Source organism: Brachypodium distachyon, chromosome 1, assembly GCF_000005505.3.
Source record: "Brachypodium distachyon strain Bd21 chromosome 1, Brachypodium_distachyon_v3.0, whole genome shotgun sequence".
Lineage (NCBI taxonomy): Eukaryota > Viridiplantae > Streptophyta > Magnoliopsida > Poales > Poaceae > Brachypodium > Brachypodium distachyon.
Window position 1 is genome coordinate 24,113,104 of NC_016131.3, and position 21,042 is coordinate 24,134,145.

Here is a 21,042-nt window from a genome sequence, read left to right on the forward strand (position 1 = left end):
CAACAGTCCCACTCCTTGTACCGTCGGACGCAATTATTGATCCAGATTAGGTTAAGTATGGAAGTTGAAAAGTGCCAAGTAAACAAAGAACTCGGGACATTCTCGCCTTATCCCACACCCTTGTGTTGTCCCTAGTGGGGTAGTTGCAGCGTCCTGATCCGGTGATCTAATCATAGACCTGATTTAGAAATCAGATGTATGCGCTCTTCAATTACTATTATCACCATTGCATGCGTGTTCTCTCGATGCGTTGGGTGGAGTCCTCTCACAATCGAACAATATGCAAGGGGAGCTGTCTACAAGTACCATGTTGGGTTAAGTTAAGCATGATTCTCCTTCTCACTACTAACCACTAATGTCGCTGTGCGATAATCAGCTCGCGGCGCACGATTAGGCATGCACACGGGACACATCGTGGGCGTGAGGTGTATGTGCGTGGGCAGCTAGGTAGAGGCTGCTGAGTGCTGACGTGCCAATTATTTGTCTGAGAAGCACTTTCCTCGTGCCCATATTTCCGGGGAGAAGCAACTCGATAGGATAAGGAGATATGATATGATTGCCACTCGATCAGTATGCTTGGCAGGTTTACGCCTCCCTCGGTATTATTAAAGCGTTGCTGATCTCAGTGCCCAGCTGTACATGTATGTTTAAACTTCTGGCCGTTGTCTGCTGCCGATGCAGGCCGACATGGTGAAGTTAAGAAGATCGCCATGTTGAGTGGATCCCGAAGAAACGCAAACTCACTGGAGAGGGCCTCGGTCAGGCCGTTGATCAGGGGTGTGTGTAATACTGTACTAGTAATGCATATCTGGAGGTGCTGTCGACTGTCTTCCACTTGCAGATGCATCCAACTAGTACGAAAGATTAGTTCCTTTTGTATCGGTAACTAGGCTAGTTTTAGCTAGTTGACAACATTTTTACTGCTTTCAGACTTCGTCTCTTTCTCGCATCAGATCCTTTTTCGGTCGGTTCCCTCTGAAAGGATGCAACTGACTGAGAGTGGTTCATGGGGTGTTTCATTTGTTGAAAATGGTTAACATGGCGAAAAGCCCTTTCGTTCTGAAAGTTTTGTGCTAGCTGTGTTTGTTCACAAATACAAATTGCTACAACAGGTTGCACAATGCACAGATTTTCAGTTTGCCCTTTTTGTTCGTAAAAGCAGTCTGCCATTTACCGATCGACCTTTTCTCCTCCTCGCCCATTGCGGAGAGCCTATGGTCAACTGGATAGTCGTAATCAAGGCATCATTTCCACACTGTAATCCAGGACATTTACGGTCAGGGAAACAGTACACCCGCAGCAGGTAATAGTAATATCCGGAGCGGACAAATAATGGCCGAAAAACGAGACGCCCGGCACTGCAGGCCGTGTGGCCTACTACCCGTCGCTGAACGGCTGAAGCAGAAGCAGGCAGGCAAGGCACCTGCAGTCCTCAGGCTCTAGTACAAGGTCCGCACAGTGTTAGCTAGGCGGTCTGCGACTGCGATGATGCCCTGAGCATGGCACGTTTCTTCTGCCTCCCCTGGCTTCTCGGAGGAGAGATGACCGCAATGGGTCCCGGTCAAACTTTACCGTCTCAAAGAAAGAAGGAAAAAAGGAAAGACGTCCATGCGTCCGTCAGGCCTTCTTTTTCTTGACGCCACTGCTGAAGCATCGCTCGTACGTACGTGGAGCAGGCATCAACTGGGAATCGCCAGGAGAGACGAACATGGCTGGGCTGGATTGGTTTTCTGATGGCGTGCACGTCCTGGTGGGGCTGTGCATCGTCCTCGAGATGCAATGCCATGCAATGCAAGGACGTTTTCCTTTTGGATTCCCTGGCACCTCTCTCTCTCTCTCTGGGCCCGTACGCAAAGTCTCTTCACTGTTTTCTGCTCTGCTCCGCTGCCATCTCGCGCATGCAGTGCTCTGTAATCATCATCTACTCCGTGACAAAACAAGGTTTTTACTTTGCCAGAGGAGGGGGAGGAGAGTACTCCGTACTTACTCTGCTCTGGTAGAAACCGTTGTTGCATCGGTTGCAAGTTGCAACGCACGCGTCTCTTATTTTTTTTTCCCCAGGCCCACCTGTCAGCCTGCACTTACTACGTCGCGATAGCAATAACTGATACGGAGTAGTAATCTGGGAATGTGATTCGACGCGTCGCGTACCAGTGAGGAGAAGAGGACAAGTTTGCAAGCTCATGACAGCTGGAGCTCCGGGATCACAAACACCCCATGATCAATATAGGATCGTGACAAGTGACAGCAATTCGAATAACGAAAGGTAGAGAAAGAGAAAGAGGTCCATTGAGGGCGTGCAGTGTCCTTGCCATGGCATGATGACTCATTTGATAGGTTAGCCTGGTTCCGGAAATTGGAATCCAAAGGGGGCAGGCAAACCGATGTGGATGAGACCGTAGAGCACCAAGGCTGAAGGGAAAGAAACAAAATATCGGCACATCATGATGATCCTATCACTCTATTCAGGGTGCCGAATTTGGGGATAAGGATTGCGAGCAGCAGCAGCATGATAATTCGAAACAAAACAAAAGAGAACAAACAAGCATTTGGGACGAATCACTTGCTTAATTGGCGGATTGATTCAGACAGAAGGTGGCAATGCACTCGATCGATCATTCATATAGTCGCTAAATTAAATAGGAACAGGAGTACTGGCTGATTAAGACACAAGGAAATGATCCCCATGGTGGACAGGAGTACAACAACACATTGCACGCATGATTCGATTACAGGGAAGAAGCGGAACACGGACACGCATGCAGCTGCTGAAAACAACAGAAACGACCATATTGCAGCGGCAAACTCTTCGAAAGGTGGTAAAGGCGCTTATTCTCTCCCCCGGCACTGGCCGCCGTTGCTTCAGCTCACTACTCAGCTTGCAGATTGTAACTTAGGCGTTGCTCCTGAAGGAGCCCAGGGCCTTGATGGCGCCGGCCCTGAGGATGTACTGGTGGTAGAAGGCCGCGATCGCCGCGCCGACCATTGGGCCGACCCAGAAGATCCACTGCAAAGCAAAGATCGATGTCAGATCAAGGCAAGTCATTAATTTATTTACAGATAAATTAAATGAGAATTGTCTTAATGTGTCTGGTCTGGTGTGAGTAAATAGATATATACCTGATCATCCCAGGCCTTGTCCTTGTTGAAGATGACGGCAGCTCCAAGGCTCCTGGCCGGGTTGATGCCAGTGCCGGTGATTGGGATGGTGGCCAAGTGGACCATGAAGACGGCGAAGCCGATTGGGAGGGGAGCCAACACCTGAAATGAAAGCCATAGATAGACATGAGTCCCCCAATCTTTTTTAGCGAGCAAGCAACAAGCTAAATTACTTTTCTTCGGCATATAGACACTACTAGTGCAGTACAGCGCAACGCAACAACCCTCAGCCAAAGCGAAGTACTTTGGGACTCGGCAAGTTAAACCGCACTTGTCGTCCGTGCCATCGTTTTCAGGTTTGTTCGTGAAGCACGAGCGAGCATGCGTGTTTCGGTCACTCCACGTCGTGGAAACTATTTGAGGATCGAGACCCCCACTCTTTTTTCAACCGGGAAGAAAGAACTAGAGCAGCAATCGGCCAACAAGTGCTGGTGATCCTTTTCCCTCTCCCTTCGGGCACACACATACGCCAAGTCGCCAACCTCGCGGTGTGGCTTAGGCTCAGTGCGCGTTTCGTTTCACAGCCCCCCAAAAGGTACCAAATGCCGCCAGTCACCGGCACCGGCACGGCATATTTTGACGAGATGGGCGAAGCTCGTGCAAAGCGGCCGGACATCACGTTTTGTCTCCTCCGATACATGCCCGAGGTGCGCTCACCAAAAGCTGAGAGCCACGGGAGAACCTGAGCTAGAGTAGCTAGGAATTCACCTCAGCCACATGGTGTCTGTGCTTCGGAATCTAGATGGTTCCGGGGAAAGGAAACTTATCGGTCTACTAGTACTGTTTGGCGGAGTAGACATGTAACGGTAGAATTCCCAAAAGAGTTTTGGAAACGGGGCGAGGTAATTTGTGTTTTGTACCGGCGGCCCGTGCCAATAATTCATCATGGAGGTGAGAGGTCACATGAAACGGAAGGAAGGCCGGGGGGGCCTGGGGCAATAATTCACCAGGGCTGGACCGGATGGACCATGTGTTATTACATTGAAACAGCTCAGCTTTTTGCTGGGGCCACGTGTACGCGCCCGGCCAAGGAGTGCTACCGTGATGAGATGCAACAGTGAGAAATGGACGTAGCAGAAATAAATTAGTTATTCGCAAAGGACGTGTACTGGATTCATTCAAGACTACGGGAATGGCTTCCATCAACTGTGCGGTGCCAGTAAAAATGGCTGCTCGTAGTAGAAATATTAGGATAAGCACACTTAAGACTACAGGAAGGCTTAATTAGTGCTTGTGTATCTGCAAAAAGAAACTTTTAGAAACAGTATAAGCACCAAGCTTTCTATTTTTTTGGCTGAAAACCGAATAATCCTTAAGTTGTGAGTGCCTAAGAAACGAAATAATCATACATAGCTCATGACTGGATCTTGCTTTGGAGAAAAGCATGATCCATCCATCAAAATTATTCTTTCACTTCAAGAATTCCTTCCCCCCTGCTTTTCTAATAGGACCCGGATATCCTCAAGCAATCTTTCCCCCCCTTTTTGTTCCCATGTGTCATCCCTCCGATCTGCACGATCTATCTATATCCTCAGACCATGCTATCTTCAGTGAAGCTCTTCTAAACCAGCACAAAGTAGATTCTCTTCTCAAAAAGAAAGCAAAATTCCAAGTAAGTCCGAAGGCATGGTAGCTTACCGGCACGTGAGAGTCGCGGGCGCTGCGCTTGGGGTCGGTGGCGGAGAAGACGGTGTAGACGAGCACGAAGGTCCCAATAATCTCCGCGGCAAGTCCAGTCCCCTTGGAGTACCCCGCAGCGAGCGTGTTCGCTCCGCCCCCGTACCTCACGAAGTAGGCGCTCTGGAACGCCTTGACGAGCCCGACGCCGCACATGGCGCCGAGGCACTGCGCGATCATGTAGAGCAGGGCCCGGACCAGGGAGACTTTCCGGGCCAGGAAGAGCCCGAAGGTGACGGCCGGGTTGATGTGTCCCCCAGAGATGCCCGCGGTGCAGTAGACGAGCACGAAGATCATGCCGCCGAAGGCCCACGCGATGCCGAGAATCCCCACGCCGCCGCACGCCGCGTCGGGGCCGGACGCCGAGACGTCCGTCTGGTGCTTGTAGCCGATGACGGTGGCCACGGTGATGTAGAGGAACAGCAGCGTGGCGATGAACTCGGCGATGACGGCGCGGTAGAGCGACCAGGAGGCGAGCTCCGCGGCGTCGATGAGGGGCGCCGGCGGAGGGTCCGTGTAGTCCTTGGCCGCGAAGTCCTGGTGGCCGCCGCCGCTCTCCATCACCTCGTCCTTGGCCATGGGTGTTGCCGTTACTTGCCGCGGATGCAAGAGAGAGTGTGACTAGCCTTGTAAGAAAGGGTGCGAGCGGTGTGTTGTGTGTGGTGTGTGGTGGGGGAGTGACGAGACCTGGGGGGTGGTATTTATGGAGGGTGAGCGAGTGGTAGGTAAATGACAACAAGGCGAGCCTGGACTGTGGGGCCTGCCTCATTTGCCTCTTGTTTATTCATCGCTTCAGTTTTTTTTTTAATTCTCTTTCGTGGGGGTGTCCCATGCCTTGCCTTGCCTGCCTAGTTGCCTTGATGGAACAGAAAACTGAGGTGAGCTCTCTCTTCCTTTTTCTTTCTTGTGGGTTTTTGTATAATTTGTTGATAAGATTGAATGGGTCTTTTTGGTTTTCTTGCTCCAATGATGCGTGGCTGGATAAGCTATTGGGGCATGTGCTGCGCTGCAGTGCCAACAAGGGCCAGAGAGAGAGTGCATCATTCATTCACAGATAGATATCAAAATCCTGCGAATAGAAGCTTGCAGAAGGAAGGATATGCTTTTTGAGCATTGTGACAAAACCATATGGTGCTTTAGAGCTGGCGTGCATGTAATTGAGCTGCGTCCGTTATTATCTTGTTTTTGCGGCAAGCTGCGTCCGTTATCATCTTGTTTTGCGGCAAGCTGCGTCCGTTATCATCTTTTTCGCCGTAAGCTGCGTCCGTTATCATCTTTTTCGCCGTAAGCTGCGTCCGTTATTAACGCTACTACTAGGTGGAGTGTTTCTCTGCTGTGACAAGATGGTTCCAATCCACGCTCTTGTGGGGTTCACATGTATTCGATCTCCCGTGAGGCACGAGAATTCTACAGAGATAGCTTTTTTTTTTTTGAGAAATCCTACGGAGATAGCTGTGTTGTAGAAGAACCCATACAAGGCATCAACGTACACGCCGACCTGGAGCTGGATGTGGAGCCTAGCACACGAAATTCCAGTTTCCCCACATCAACGACACAGGGGAGCCGCCCGGGAATGGAATTCGAAATTCCCATTTCCCGACATCAACGACACACAGGGGAGCCAACCGGCCGGGAATGGAATTCGAATTTCCAATTGAACGCTCCTCATCACGGCACATTGATTGATTATGTTATCGCCAACTACCAAAACTGCAAGGCAGCAGCCGCAGACAACCGAAATCTCCTGACCATGTGGCGCGGGGATAACGTACGCTACCCGGGGGTCGCCGGCCGTTCTGTGCCCTCTCGATCTCTCATGCATTTCTGTGCACGAATCGGGTTTTGGCAATAGAAAACACTCCACGGGACGGGATCGGGATGGGCTGGACTTGCGAACCGCATGGGGAATAAAACACAGGTTGTACGTAGAATTATACTACACGATCGGTCGTTGAGAATGAGGAATTGAAAATTGTATACTGTACGTATACGCGATGGGCGATGAGGTTAGCCGGGGGGGATGGGCAGGACTGGCCGGTGGACGCATCACCACGGCCGCCCAAAGCCGACCTGCATCTATAATTCCTAGACTTTTATTTTCTCTGGTCGCGGCAGAGTGGTGGATCGATCGTTATCTCTGCCGCGCACAATGATACCTTCTTGCTCACCTGCCTGCCATCCTGCTGGGCTGGCTGGCTGGCTAGTTGATGTGCCCGTTAGTTCGTTCGTTCGTTCGTTGGCGAGGCCAGCCTGGTTTAGCTCGCCCCGCTGAAGCTGCAGTCAGGTCCATGCATGCACGAGGGAGGGGATCGCTCATCTGGATCGTGTGTCGTGTGCATGCAGATGCAGCTCGCTGGGTGAGTGGAGGACAAATCAGCAGCAGTAGTTCGTGGTGGCCGGTGAGTGAGTGAGTGGCCGAACCATCCAGTTAACTGGAGCGCGCGGACAAGTTGTGCTTGCGCTTGCGCCGTTGCGCGGCATCCATGGATCGATCGGTGGCCCGGAGGACAAATCATCATATCGAAGCTACGGAGTACTCCGTGTATGAGTAGGTTGGTGGATATAGCTCCGTAGCTAGCTCGGTGCGCATTTGTTGGCAGGGATCGTGGTGGCGGCATGCAAGTGGGCGTACCCGCATGCGGTCAGGCCGTCATGAAAATTAACCCCGACCGAGCATGGACCAAGCTTAGCCTACATGCATGCATGGATGCAAATTTTTACCTAAAGATCGAGCTTGATTTATACAGAAAGGATGCTACATATGCTTCTTCAAAACCGAGCCGGGCGCTTTTAGGGTGTAAAGTCTCATCAGGTAGCAGCAGCTAGGAGCAGTTGCGGGCGGCTAACATACGTGCATGGTGAGGAGACGGTCCTAATTAATCGCCTTGTCTTTTGTTCTGGCATTCCAAAATTAGCTACTCTGTTTTTTTTCTTTTTGAAGAAAAAAATTAGCTACTCTGTTTGTCTGGGAGCTCATTGTTTTTCCCTTCACCCGTTCCTTTCGTAGCTGGCGTGTAAAGTGCTCTGCTCACTCACCTAGCCTAGCTCCCCCTCGCACCAGGGTTGTGTTTTCGTCCTAGTGTTAATTCTATACATTTCCCTGCTTTTTACTTCTTTCCTTTGCTGGATGCCTGGATCCTTCTTCAGCTGTTGTTTCCTTTCCAAAAAAAAGAGCTGTTGTATACAAAAGTTGGCGTACATGGACAAGTATAAGTAGCAACATGCCAACAAATGCGAAGACACCCAAATCTGTTCCCGTCCTCGTGGCAGAAGCCACTACCAGTAGTACAGTACCGCTCTACAATGGTTACCACACTACGTATTTACGACCGCTTTGCATCATAAAGTGTCGACTGGTCCGGACAGTGCCACAACGGCTGAGCAAAGCAAAGCTGGAATTGGCGTGATAAATAAAACCGATCGATCCGAATAAGCAGCACGCATCGCTAGCTAGCTAGCTGTCCACCCGGCCGAGGCTCCTCCAACACATGCTACCGCTAGTCCTAGCTGTCGCTCCTGTCCTGTGTGGCCAAATAAGCATCACGCGACCCGGGCCCAAGGGCGGCGGCCAGGGGCCCGGCCCCGACCGATCGAGAGCTCCCAGCTCCCGATCTTCCGTAGCTATCCACGAAAATCCTCTTGTCAATCTCGCAGCCGCGCTGTGCCAACGCTAACTCGTTGGTACTTGGTTGGCGCGCCGAAACCGCCACGGCGCTCGCAGCCACACAAGACCGCGAAACGGGACGGCTACGTGTCGCCCTCAGCTCCATTGCGCGCCGCAATTTCATTTTCCAGCTGATGCTCTCGCAGTCTCGCACGCACATTCATCTCGTGCGGTGCTACCGTTTTGTGGTCGTAAGGCCGTGCATGCATGCCAGTCTGACAGAGCTCATCGTCTATCGCCGACAGTGTGTGTGTTCCCACATGCTGTTCTAATTACATTTTTCAGCGTAATTAATACTGCAGGATCGATGGAGCAGCTTCTGGCGATGAGGGGCGTCCACTTGTCCCGTGTGATCCGGCCGATAATCCGATATGTCAGAACTCCAGCGATCTCCCCCGGCCGGGAAGATCAATCCTCTGATCATCACACAGATATATAAACGAATCCCTCCATCATTACCAATGCTAAAAACAACCCTAGAATGCTAGTAGTAGGTCACCAGCCATCCCTGATCACACAAATGACCCCATACTTAATTTGGAAAGATACCAGGGGAGTGGCCACCGGGAACCCCAGAGAAGCCCGCCAGGACGATGGTAATAAGCTTACGTGGCCCCTGTGGAGGTGGAACACATCACATGTGCGCGACACAGTGTGTGCCCCTTCCGCGCGCCGTTCTATGCGTTTACGTACACATGCAGGAATTAACCAGTCAACGTGCTTTCTAGGCTCGGTCTCCACCCAACATTTTTTACACTCCCTCGATCCATCCCAGCCACAAAAGGATGACGATGGACTGCTCGCCTAGTCGCGTACGTGTCACGGTCGGTCGATCCTAACGTTCCGACCAGACAGGATTACGATTATCATTAAGAGCTACTACTAGGTCGCTTCTGGGGCGTGATTATAATTAATTACTATTACTACTGCAGGTGCATCGGAAATGACGCGCTATTATTTCCCATAGTAGTAAAAGCCAGTGGATAGTGTCAGGACACGTCACCGCGATTGCTAGTTTCGGACAGGAACAACAACACACGTATGGCGTGACCGGACGCCCCTGCAAGCGTGCTACGCGATACCTGCGCCTGTATTGATAAGGAATTAAGCTCGGGTTGTGATTAGTGACTGTACCATGTTAACTTATTTTATTTGACGAAGTATCCAGTGAAAATGGTTTTTCCCGTGCAATTGTGAAAATTTTCGACCCCAGCCAGCCGTTGGATCCACGATAGATGGTGGGGATCAAAAGTGGTGGAACAATCGTTCACTTAACCGCACAGGAGGGGTTATCCGCAAAAGTGGGTTTAGTGGATGATTAGTTCCACCACCTTTGAACCGGGCCATCTATTGTGGATCCAACGGTGGGTGTCGAAAAAATTCACATTTGCACTGAAACCATTTTCACTGAATACTTGCCAACTTGTTTACACTAATTTGTTCTAAAAAAATGTACATAAAATAGAAAAAAGATAAGAACTGAATTGAAAACTACTCCGACATTGTTATAATCCATCTTAAAGAAAGTCTGGATAAAAAGCACTTATATAGCTCGTTTGCACTCATCAATTCTGATTCTTGAAATTCATTTTGGATTTCAAAACCAATTGGCTGGCGCGGAATTGGATACATATTTTCAGTTTGAAATTTCATGAAATCATACTATACCTAACCACAATTTCTCTAAAAGTCTTCATTTTTCTGAAATTGTCAAATCTATGTACTAGACAAACATAGTTTTTTAATAGGAAATTCAAATTTATCGAAAATAAAATCTTATCAAAAATTGATTTCAATCCATTTTTACCAAATGAAATAAGGGATTCCAAAATAAAATCTTATCAAAAATTGATTTCAATCCATTTTTACCAAACTCAGTCTTAATAGGATAGGAAAATGTTGCCACCAACAACTGATTTCGCCGCGTCAGTATCCTATTAAGCTGTGCTGTTACGGTAAGAAATGACGTGCCTCTTATACCCGGCCTGCATGCTTTCATGGTCAAGGCAGAGGCAAAATGGAGCGCCCACTGAGTTGAGACGGAAAGTTTGGCAGGGGAGACGCACAGGTGTACATGTGCAAACATTGCTTGCAAGGCAAACCAGGGGAGCACCACTTGCCGAAAGAAAGACGGTGGTCATGCAAGTGAAGTCATGACTGGCCGATGATTCACTTTGTCTGTCCCTTGAATGGAGCACTAGCTTAGTTGCTTGGTAAAGTGCCAGTGATCCAAATAGTAGATAGATTCCTGAGGGGGAATATAACAAATATCAAAGCCAAAAGTTAGCTAATACTAGATCCATTAGATGTGGGTTATTTGGCGTGATCTTTTGTCTTTGCTCTCGGCTCAATGCTCGGTGTTCTCCGGTAGTACGACGATTTAAGCGCTTTTTTGGGGCCAATTTAGTGATGGTAAAATAAGGGCGGTTCTAAGCGTTGCTCGGCTATTACCGATGCGATCGGTCAGCCTCCCAACCGTCCTATATATATCTATATGATTTTCGAGTGCGGCTCATGTATGTAAAACATATAGAATTTTTTTTTACGTTTGCTATATTAATCTATCAATCAAAGACACTGCAAGTATCACAATATTTTAGCCATTTGTATGTGGGAAAAATTATAAGTTTATGTAATAAATCTACATTCATCGTAGCAAAACACCCAGAAAAAAGTTACAACATGCAACATAAAAACCAATATTTGCAACATTTAGACATTCTGTGCTAAACAACAAAAGGATACATTCTAACATCAAAACAATCCCTTGCAATATACCTAGGATCGTTGCAACATTGAATAATATGCACATTCACTGATCTTCCATTAGCACGCATTCGAGGCGTCGCCTTTGTCGATATAATCTCCGGAGTCCCGCTGGAATCGGATCGCATAAGGGTGACTCCGTTCACCCTTCGATACCTTCTTTTCCTAGCTTGTGGCGCATAAACTTCCACCTTGACCTCCATTTTGTGGCCATGGAAAACAAGTTTTGTAAGCTCCGTATTGAGCGAAAGAGGAGCAGCTTGCAAACCGAGTGACAGAGTGGGGGACAATTACAGGCTGGACTGATGGCACAATCTGTACAAACCGACCCGAGCTATACTTGATCATGATATTTTTGTTTTGCTTCTATAGCATCATCTAAGAAAAAGAAATGCAAGATACCGATGTCAAAGCACAAACATATCGGTATTCTTACGTAGGATGTGAACTTGTCAGAGTGTTGTTCCAGTACATCGGGTCGAGTGTGTAACATTAGGAAATGAAAACACACTTTGTGTCATTTTGCCTGCTCTTATAAAGTCTTTTTTCTAGCTACTCCATCCATCCCATAAAACAATTAATATTCTTTTTTCTATTTGTTCACTTATATAGCTCATTTCTCAATTCTCATTGAATTTTTTTTGCGAGTAGTTTCTCATTGATTTATGCTCCAGTCAATACCTGACCACGCTCATTTGTTCCTAAGTTAACTTGGTTGGCCAGACACTAAAAAAGAGAGCTCTTTGTGGTTGATATGCATAAATTAATGTCTCTTGTGTGTAAGTAAACATGAAATTGTATACATCGATCGGTAGATATGAGGGTTTTTATTTTTCTTCTTTGCAGAAAAAAAATGGATGCTCGTTTCTAGAGCCTACTAGAAAGAAGACGGAAATTATGGGTAACATCTCGGTAATGACTGATGGGAATTAACAAAGTACAGTAAGTACTCCGAAGGACTGATTAATTAGGATCCTGATCGGGCCAGGCCGCGAGAGGGATGTGGGCTACCATCTTGTGGTTGGGAGAGGCACGGCGGCGAACCTTTTTGCCGCATCCACGAGGTGTCCACGTCAGCAGTCGCTCTCCATGGCCGGTTGGGAGCAAAGAGCGTATTTTAGGGCTCTCGCCTTCTCTGGACTCTTGGCGTAGCAGCTCAATGCTCCCTATCCCTGCTGTAGCTTCTGACGCATGTGAAAGATACATGTGATTCTTGGTGACTAGCTACAATTTCTCACACCATTAATTCAGGGAGATATAGGAGCTAGAATGAGGTAGCTTAGCGTAAGCCAATGATTGGCATCTTTTGTTTCCGTGTGTTTATGCCTGATTAACTGATTCGATCGATGCATGCAATGGATGCTTCAATTAATTAGTCTTATACAGTACTATTGATGACGCAATACACAGCTTGCTAGCTCGGATCGCATAGAAGTTGTTCATGGTCTTTCGTGTGAGATGAGACTTCCTCCAAGCAAGAAGCGGCATTCCAACAACTGCACCTGCGTCGTATGTCATACTACTGTAGAAGAAGATACTGTAGTACTACCCTGCAGGTATTACTAGACAAACTTTAGAAAGCTTCGGCTAAAAAAAGTAAAATGCAGCAGACATCTTATTTCTTTCGTAAAAGTTCCAAATCAGTTCTAAATCTTTGAAACTACATGTTTCGGTCCTAATTGTTGATAATTGGTTCATCTCAGGTCCTAAGGTGTCTCTGGGGAACGGCTCTCTACGTAGCCATTTGGGCCCACTTGTCAGGTGCCAACATGAACTTTTTTTGCAAATAACCCCTTTTGTCCTCGTGTCTTCTACCCCGATGCAGCTATAGCGTCCTCGTCACACTGCTCCGCCCACCCTCCAGCTCTCCTTCCCTTGTTCTTGTCCCCTGCCAAGCCCCCCCCCTTCTCATTTCTCTCCTCAGCTTTCCTCTCCCTCCATTCTCTCTTGTGCCCGAAGCCCCCTTCCCTCTCCCGTTTCTCCTCCTCAGAAAGCTGCGCCACCGCCTCTGTGTCTTCCCAGCGAGCTCGATCGCATCACTGCTCCAGGTTCCAGCTCTCGTACGCCATCGGCATTGCGCCCGAGAGAGCCTCCTCGCCTTCCCGCACGTGCGGGCCTCCGCCCGGACGTCTCTGAAGCTCCCAGGAGAGCCTCCTCGCTTCTTCTCCCACTCTGGCAGGAAGCGCCGCCTGTCTCGATCTGCGCGACCGCGACCTCCCCGAGCTCCGCCTCGACCTTGCGAGATCGCCACCACCTTCGACTTTGAGCCCCGCGTCGAGCAATCCCAGCCGCGAAGCTCCTCGCCGCCGGCCGCTTCACGCCGCTGAGTTCCTGGTTATGGCCCCTCCTTTAATTTTCCCCTCTCCCAACCAATTCCTCCGCCCCGTAGCTCCCTGCGCCTAGCGCCGCCGCCGGCGAGCTTCTCCGTGGAGCCACACGAGCTGTTCCCCTGCGTGTCGTCATGGCGGCGGGTGCGGATGAGGAGGAGAGACGGGCAGAGATTGGAGGCAGGGTGAGGAGGTCAAAGCCGGCGGGGGGGCGGGGGGGGGGGGGAGACCTAGGGAGCAGAGGCGGAGCTGACGAGGCATGCGGCGACGCGGGGAGACGGAGAGGCGCACAGGGGCGTGGCGGGGAGAAGAAAGCAAATGGCAGTTTTTGAAGCAAAAAAGCATCCACCTTGTCACCTGACATGTGGGTCCAAATAGCCACGTCGACAACAGACACGCCCCCGAGCCACATTAGGATCTCTGCTGAACCACTTATGAAAAAATTAAGACTCAAACGTGCAGTTTCAAAGAATCTGGACTAACTTGAGACTTTTACGAAATAATTGTGAACTCTAATACATTTTACTAAAAAAAACGACACTGCTCACCGTGGACATGTATAATTGGCAAGCACATAGTAATTACTATCGCTAACACGCCGGTATGGTGGCTAATCATGCCGCTATCTACGATGAGGTAGACTAGCTAGATTTCGTTGGGACCGAAAGTCAGCAATCACTGCTGAATCTTATCTCGGCGGTGGTCTTTGCAGGCCACTGAGTTTGTGTGTGCGGGGGCTGTAAAAAAAGGAAAATACGCAACGAGCATGTCGACAGTTTCTCTCCTCGTCGCTTCGGAATTTCGGATGTGCGATCCCAACTCTGAAACCGTTCATTATGGAAAAATAAATAAATCTGAAGCCGTCAATTATGGAATATGGAAAAAGGAACTCTGAAGCCGTTAGGATGATTCAGCATAAGGACTAATTCAATACAACCCCTCCTAAACTCAGAAGGGTTGAATGGTCTTTTCACGTTTTTTTTTTCTATTTCCTTTTGTTCTTCTTTTGCCTAATCTTTTTCTTTCTCCTGTCTCCTTTCTCTCTCGCAAAGTATCTGCAGTCTAAAGTATTATTTCGACAATCCCATCGGTGAGATTGTGCGAAATGGTGTCTACTATTACGGTGTGAAATTTCGTCTCGCTCCGGCGCTGAAATCTCCGGCCAACTCTAAAATACCAAGTGTTGTTCGGATTCCTCGCGGCCGTGTGTCACAACACGAATGTCTGACTTGTTCGCATGTTTCCCGATGATCCAATCATTATTTCGACGATCCCTTTGGTGAGATTGTGCGGAATTTTGTATACTAGCACGGTGTAAAATTTCGTCGCGATCCAACGGTGAAATCTCCAGAAAACTTGAAAAAACCGAGTGTTGTTTGAATTTCTCGTGACTCTGCGAAACAGCACAAACGTCTAAATTGTTCGCATGTTCCCTACTGCCTCAAGAAAGATCTCGCCGATCCTTCGGTGAGAATGTGCGGAATTTTGTGTACCACTACAATGTGAAATTTCATCGCAATCCAACGGTGGAATCTCCGGAAAATCGTAAAACAGCGAGTGCTGTTTGGATTTCTCACAGCCGTGCGGGACAGCACAAACGTCCGACTTGTTCGCATGTTTCCCGCTGGCTCAAAAAGTATTTTGCTGATCTCTTCGGTGGAATTGTGCGGAGTTGTGTCTACTACAAGCTCGTGAAATTTCGTCGCCATCTAGTGTTGTTCGGAGCTAGGTGGAAAGAAAAGAAGAAAATATTAATTAGTGTCTATCATGCTTTTTTGTATGAAGGGGTACGGAATGATCTGAACCGTCCCTATGTTTTCGTTGGAGGAGGGGGTGTATTGAATCAGGATTCAGCGAGGGCTACCTGGTGCGGTAGCTCGTGAGCTAGCAAAGGCCAAAGTGTTTTCTGCTGAAACACGATAGACGATAGATTTTTGGTCGGCGCGTGCATTTTTCTTCTCGATGCGATGATCCGGGGCATAAACAAGCTTCTCACGGTACAGGACTACGTGCTGCCGCCATCCCCCTATTCCGAAAGCGACTTGGCTAGCCAGGAAATTTGAAATGGACACGCCAGCCAAATAATTGAGCACAAACAAGACGGAGGGAACAGACCACCGTCACGCAGAGCGAAATGTGGCCACAATGCTTAGGAGTCTGAAATTTCCAGCACCGTCTTACTATGTTGCTATACAGTACAACACCAACCACTTTACTACTTCGACTAGACCTATTCCAAGAACTCATGAATAACAAAAACGCAGAACTGTATTGGGTCAATGGAATTTTCCAATAGAAGGTACTGTAATGAATTTAGCCAACAAGGCGCAGTTTAAGAAATGGGCGCTCCCAAGTGCAATTTTCTCTCTCTCAACCGGCAATCCGCAACGGCAGACAGACTGCGCCGGTGTGGGTGCCCCGAAATGCTGCTTGTGTCCTCTATGCACGAGAGACCCGAGATCAGCTGCCCATATGTTTTTCAAATGCTAATACACGGTCAAAGCCTGGTTTGGTCTCCGGGATGTTCACCTCGGCGCTTAGGGTGGATGGATTGTATAATTTTTTTATATAAATGCAAGTAACTTATTTTGAGACGGAGAGAGTATATGACCTCTCCTTGATCCTGTTTGTCTCCCGGGAGATTATAGATGGAACGGAACACCTGATATTTTCCAACACGTCAACATCTTGCTGATGATCAGGATGAAAAATTTCCTATCGGCGTCTCGCAGGAGTAGGCCTCGGCCAAAGATCTGCTCTCTAATTTAAGGCCTTTTCTAACTCCTTATCTAACGACAATGACCAATCTTTTCTCTCGTTTTTTACGAAACACATGCTAAGAAAAAAGTCAGTACAAGATACGATCTTACAAATCAAACATCCAGCATATGAAAAATCAAAAAAATTACAATTATCCGAAACTCCTCACAACAGTATGAATTGCTACGTACAGAATCTCGAAACATGAGAATTTTGTAGGTGATGCTTTGCTGGTAAAGCAGATTATCCACTTCCGTCCCCTAGCCATAAAAAAAATGAACCTTAAGATTCTAGAGGTGATCTCTTTTATCCCGTGTTACATTATTTTTGGGCAGACAACGACCTTTGAGCTAACGAGAGCGGATCATGATTGAGGCGTCCGAAGGAACCCGTGGGACGCTGGAAATAGAAAATGGTTTGGGGGGCAAGCCAGCGGTGACCCCTGGCTGATGTTGCGTATGCCCTGTCGTTTGTTTGCTTGCTCTGTAATGGCAAGATGGGATAATGTAGTTGTTCTCAACTAATAAAGATTAGGCTACGATTAACACATATCTCATTCTGGTACCAGTCACAAGCTGTCGCCGCTTGTGTTGCTTTCATCTCTTAGTTTAGGATGTGACGTGTATCTATTATATACTAAAAGTACACGATGGATCAACCACAAAAAAGATAGAGAGGTTAGAAAATCTCACAAAAAAGCAAAGCATCTGACCGTTAATTTGATACCTTAGAAAATCACAGCCCTTAAATTGATGTTGAAAGAATTACCCACCGATGCCACTCCAAATTAATTTTCCTCCCGTCCTCTCACGCACGACATAGCCCCGATCGTGGGTAAAAAAAAAATCCCTGGAGTAATCCCGGCGGTTGCCGCGTCAGATCCCGCGCCACCGATCGCCGTCGCGTGACCCCTCCTGGCTTCTGTATCGGTGGTTGATGTTTTACAAGAGAGCAGGGGCCAGAACTTTGCTGCGTTAGCTCAACATATACGCCAGAACATGAACAAGTTTTATCTCCTGCTTCTATTATTGTTTGCAAGTACTGTGGTTTGCGTTTATAGCTGACAAATTGGTCATTGTATTATCAATTTCGGGACTGAACGTTGAGATTATTCTCTATGATGCAAACTGAACACATAGCGAGGATTTTATCATAAAGGAATTTATGATCATTGCATTGATGTCCACTGTTTCTCCTTGTTTTCTGATCTGCAGGTGACCCCCTTCTTTTTTCTTTGATGAAATGTAGCAGCGCTACTTTTCATTTCTTAAGCAGAGGAAACTGTAAAACAAAGTTATATGTACAGGCCCATAACTCAAAGGACAAAGCAAGGCAAGACTAGAAAGTCTAGAAATAGCAACGAAAAGCTTCGGGTGGCCTATTTGCATGAAACCACTGCCCATATGTGTAGGTGAACCCCTTCAGTTTGGAAGTTATGGAAAGTATGTAGGACATGCACTGGTGATTACTGGTGACAGAGATCTGAAACCCATTAATTTAGTATGTTCTATTCCATCTGCATTTGAATTGATGCAACTTTGCGCTCCAAATTGAAGTCCATGTCTCTCACTAATATAGCTACTACGACACCAGCAGCAGCAGTAGGTACAAACAACACAACAGTTGATCCTGTGGCAATTACCAAACCAGAGGAAGACAACCAAATCTGGAAGCTTTAAGAACTAGCAGCACATAGAACTGGGAAGACCTCACTACACCTTATACGAATCCTAGGACTGATACACGAATCTATACAGATATTGAGAACTTTGGTGGCAATCTAGATAGTGAACTATTAATAATTACATGTATTGTAGGCTTATTTTTGGTTCTGAAGTCCTTCTTTCGTAGTTGTTTGTTTGGTTTTCTAAAAGTATATACATTTATAGTGTTCCATGGATAATTTGTTTGTTTGTAAAGGTAACGGTACATGTCTGTATGTTGCATGGTGTATTACCTTTTCTCTTCTTTGGATTATCAGTTACATGTATTGACAAAATCGTTTAAATGCTGAAGACCAGGAAAAAGAATACCACTATTGCCTCTTCCTCGCCATCCGAATCAGCATGTTAGGTTTGCTATCTCTCTTATATATTTACTTTAACTAAGAGTAAACGTGATCACCTTACGAATCTATCATTGCTTATTTTAACTGTTATTTTTTATGTATTTTTATTTGCACCTTATACCCACGTTGATTGTATATTCCTCGTATAGATTCCTCTGCTTCATTTATGTTTCCTTTTTTTCTCTCTATGAAATTGGCACAAGAGTTCATCCGCAGTCAAATTCTATCTTTTACCTTTAATTTTATAATATGATCAAGGTTCACGTATAAAATTAATTCTTCATATTATGCGATAACATTTTAGAAGTGTGTTTTTCACCCTTTGCCGATTTTACATTACTTAAATATTCTGAGCAGCATGGAACATGTAGGTTACTTATGTAACTACATAGTTGCATTATATTATTCTTTCACTTCACCTTTCATATATATTGTTTGCTCTGCTGATGTAGAAACTGCAGCTCCTAATTAACCACCATCCAACATTGTAAACATGTGCGTTTGCTTTTGTGTATTACAACTATGGTTGAGGGCATAATTGGTTCTCACCGGTCCGATGAAGCAGAGTAGGACTTGTACCTTACCAAGCAATAGCATGGCCTAAAGATAGATAAATGGGTGCAAGAGACTACAGGGGAACATACCAAGATAAAAGAGGGGAAGGTGACTATATTAGAAAGGTCAAGATAGAAAAACATCCCCAATATTATTCACGCTCCTAAATACAGATTCTCACATTCTGATTTAATAATATATCCTTCCAAACATCAACTGAAAATAACATTTTTTATACTACTATCATAAAAAAAGTCACGTTTTTTTTAGATAAAAAGGGCTCATGCCCCCGTTCCATTTATCATAGACAAATGAAAGTAAGTAAAACTACCCCTATTACAGAGGTGACTTTGTCAAGTTAAAACTTTCTAGCAGGAAAAGGATATAACAAGCAGCATTTCAGAGATCTGCAATGCTTGCGCAGACCACAGCAGCGTCTTCATTCCTGGAACTTTTCTTTGCAGAAACTGATCGAACAGGCAACAGCATAGAGGTTAATCGAGAGACAGTGCTTGCAGTGCCTGTGAACTCCACAGCGTCAGAGCCGGCAGAGATCTCCTTAGTTTCAAAGCCAGGCGATCTGAGGTCTTTCCAATACCTTGCTTTCCAGCCATTGCACCACATTGTCCATCTCCAGCTTGCATCCTTCTGGGCATATAGGCCTCCAGTTCTTGAATGCACCCATTAGCTTCCTCCAGAGTACCTGCATGCCGGACCAAACAGTTTTACAAAAGTGAATACCATTTCAAACTTCCAAATCACCCACATAAGAGCAGAACAGATCATATTAATCAAGGCATGACTTTTGTTACTTAGCCAAAATGAAGCTATTTAGACCCAAATTACAATTAAAATGATCAGACAGATTGTTCCACATAATTTGAGATACTTGGCAACAAAAAATAAATGATGAATATTTTCATCTTCACGTGTTTTCAATATTTAGTTACAACAAATTAATATGCAGTTATATTGCGTGTGCATTTGCTACTATTCTATTGCTGCACCTAGGAGGCCTCCTTTCACCAGTCAGTTTTTTTACAGTCCCATATCAGTTGGTTGCCCTCTACTGTTCCCTTAAGGTCTAAGAGCTACCACAATATTTCCATAAGGATAGCCACAACGCGCAAGAAGGTGACCTTATGGTCTACCTTATATATTGTGAGGGGTGACCTTAAGGCCAAAACAATGCTATTTTTATTCTTTGGCTAGGGAAATGCTCTGTTGGTTCTAAAGATACTGTGCAAGTGTGCATATGTAACCAGATTTTGTAACTAAAATGATCTCTCTTTCTCCATTGGATCATGAACCATTTAGAAGCATGCCATCTAAGGTAAGTTTCTTTACAAATTTACTGTTTTATGTTCTCTTGCTCTCTGGTATAGGGAAAAAATATGTATAGGAATAAATTCCGAGGGTGCAGACGTCAGGATACCGGACCCCATTGAGCATGCAATTAAAAATAATAGATCCATTCTGAGTTTCCGATAAATTTTATGTTAGTATATAGGAATGCAAATAAAATAATGAAACTAGCTAACTGACAAGAGATGATATAGGTGTTTTGTTTAGAAAACATCTATGATTCAAAAATAGCTTTTGAGTTTATAGGTTTCACATTCATAGTTGAGATTTCCGATATTGCCAGCAACGCTACTCAACAACCACGACTTTTATGGTGATACTTCATACATAGGTTTAATGGGAAGTTGTTGTTATACAAGGAACAATAGTGTCGTGAGTTTGCCAAAAGCTTTATTTTGTTTGCTGCCTATATCAATCATGCCATGTATCAACGAATATATGTTTTGTTCTTTATACTTCTGCGTGTATACAATTGGGATAATTATACTGATGCTCCCGACATAATATTACTAAAAGTATTCTAGGTTGAAGTCTTTAGAAGTTCAGTTGACCAAATTATTCTTCCCTTTTTTAACCAGTGTAATTTCTATTACGCCTGCTGACTTAATATCTTTCTTAACAATGTTCACATTAATTTTTCTAGATTTTTTGAATTAATTGGATTATATCAAAATACATAATTGAAGTATGGTCGACGGGGT

The 21,042-nt window shown here is 46.2% G+C and overlaps 1 protein-coding gene across 1 annotated transcript; it reads right to left on the bottom strand.

Moving 5' to 3' along the window:
* Nucleotides 1–2,548: 2,548 nt before the first annotated feature.
* LOC100844653 (probable aquaporin PIP2-1) lies at nucleotides 2,549–5,526 on the bottom strand. The gene is made up of 3 exons (XM_003563129.4): nucleotides 4,798–5,526; nucleotides 3,121–3,261; nucleotides 2,549–3,007 (listed from the first exon to the last, which is right to left on the bottom strand). Exons 1-3 carry the CDS (start codon nucleotides 5,413–5,415, stop codon nucleotides 2,894–2,896), a joined length of 873 nt encoding a protein of 290 aa, XP_003563177.1. The 5' UTR covers nucleotides 5,416–5,526; the 3' UTR covers nucleotides 2,549–2,893.
* Between the last annotated feature and the right edge of the window lie 15,516 nt (nucleotides 5,527–21,042).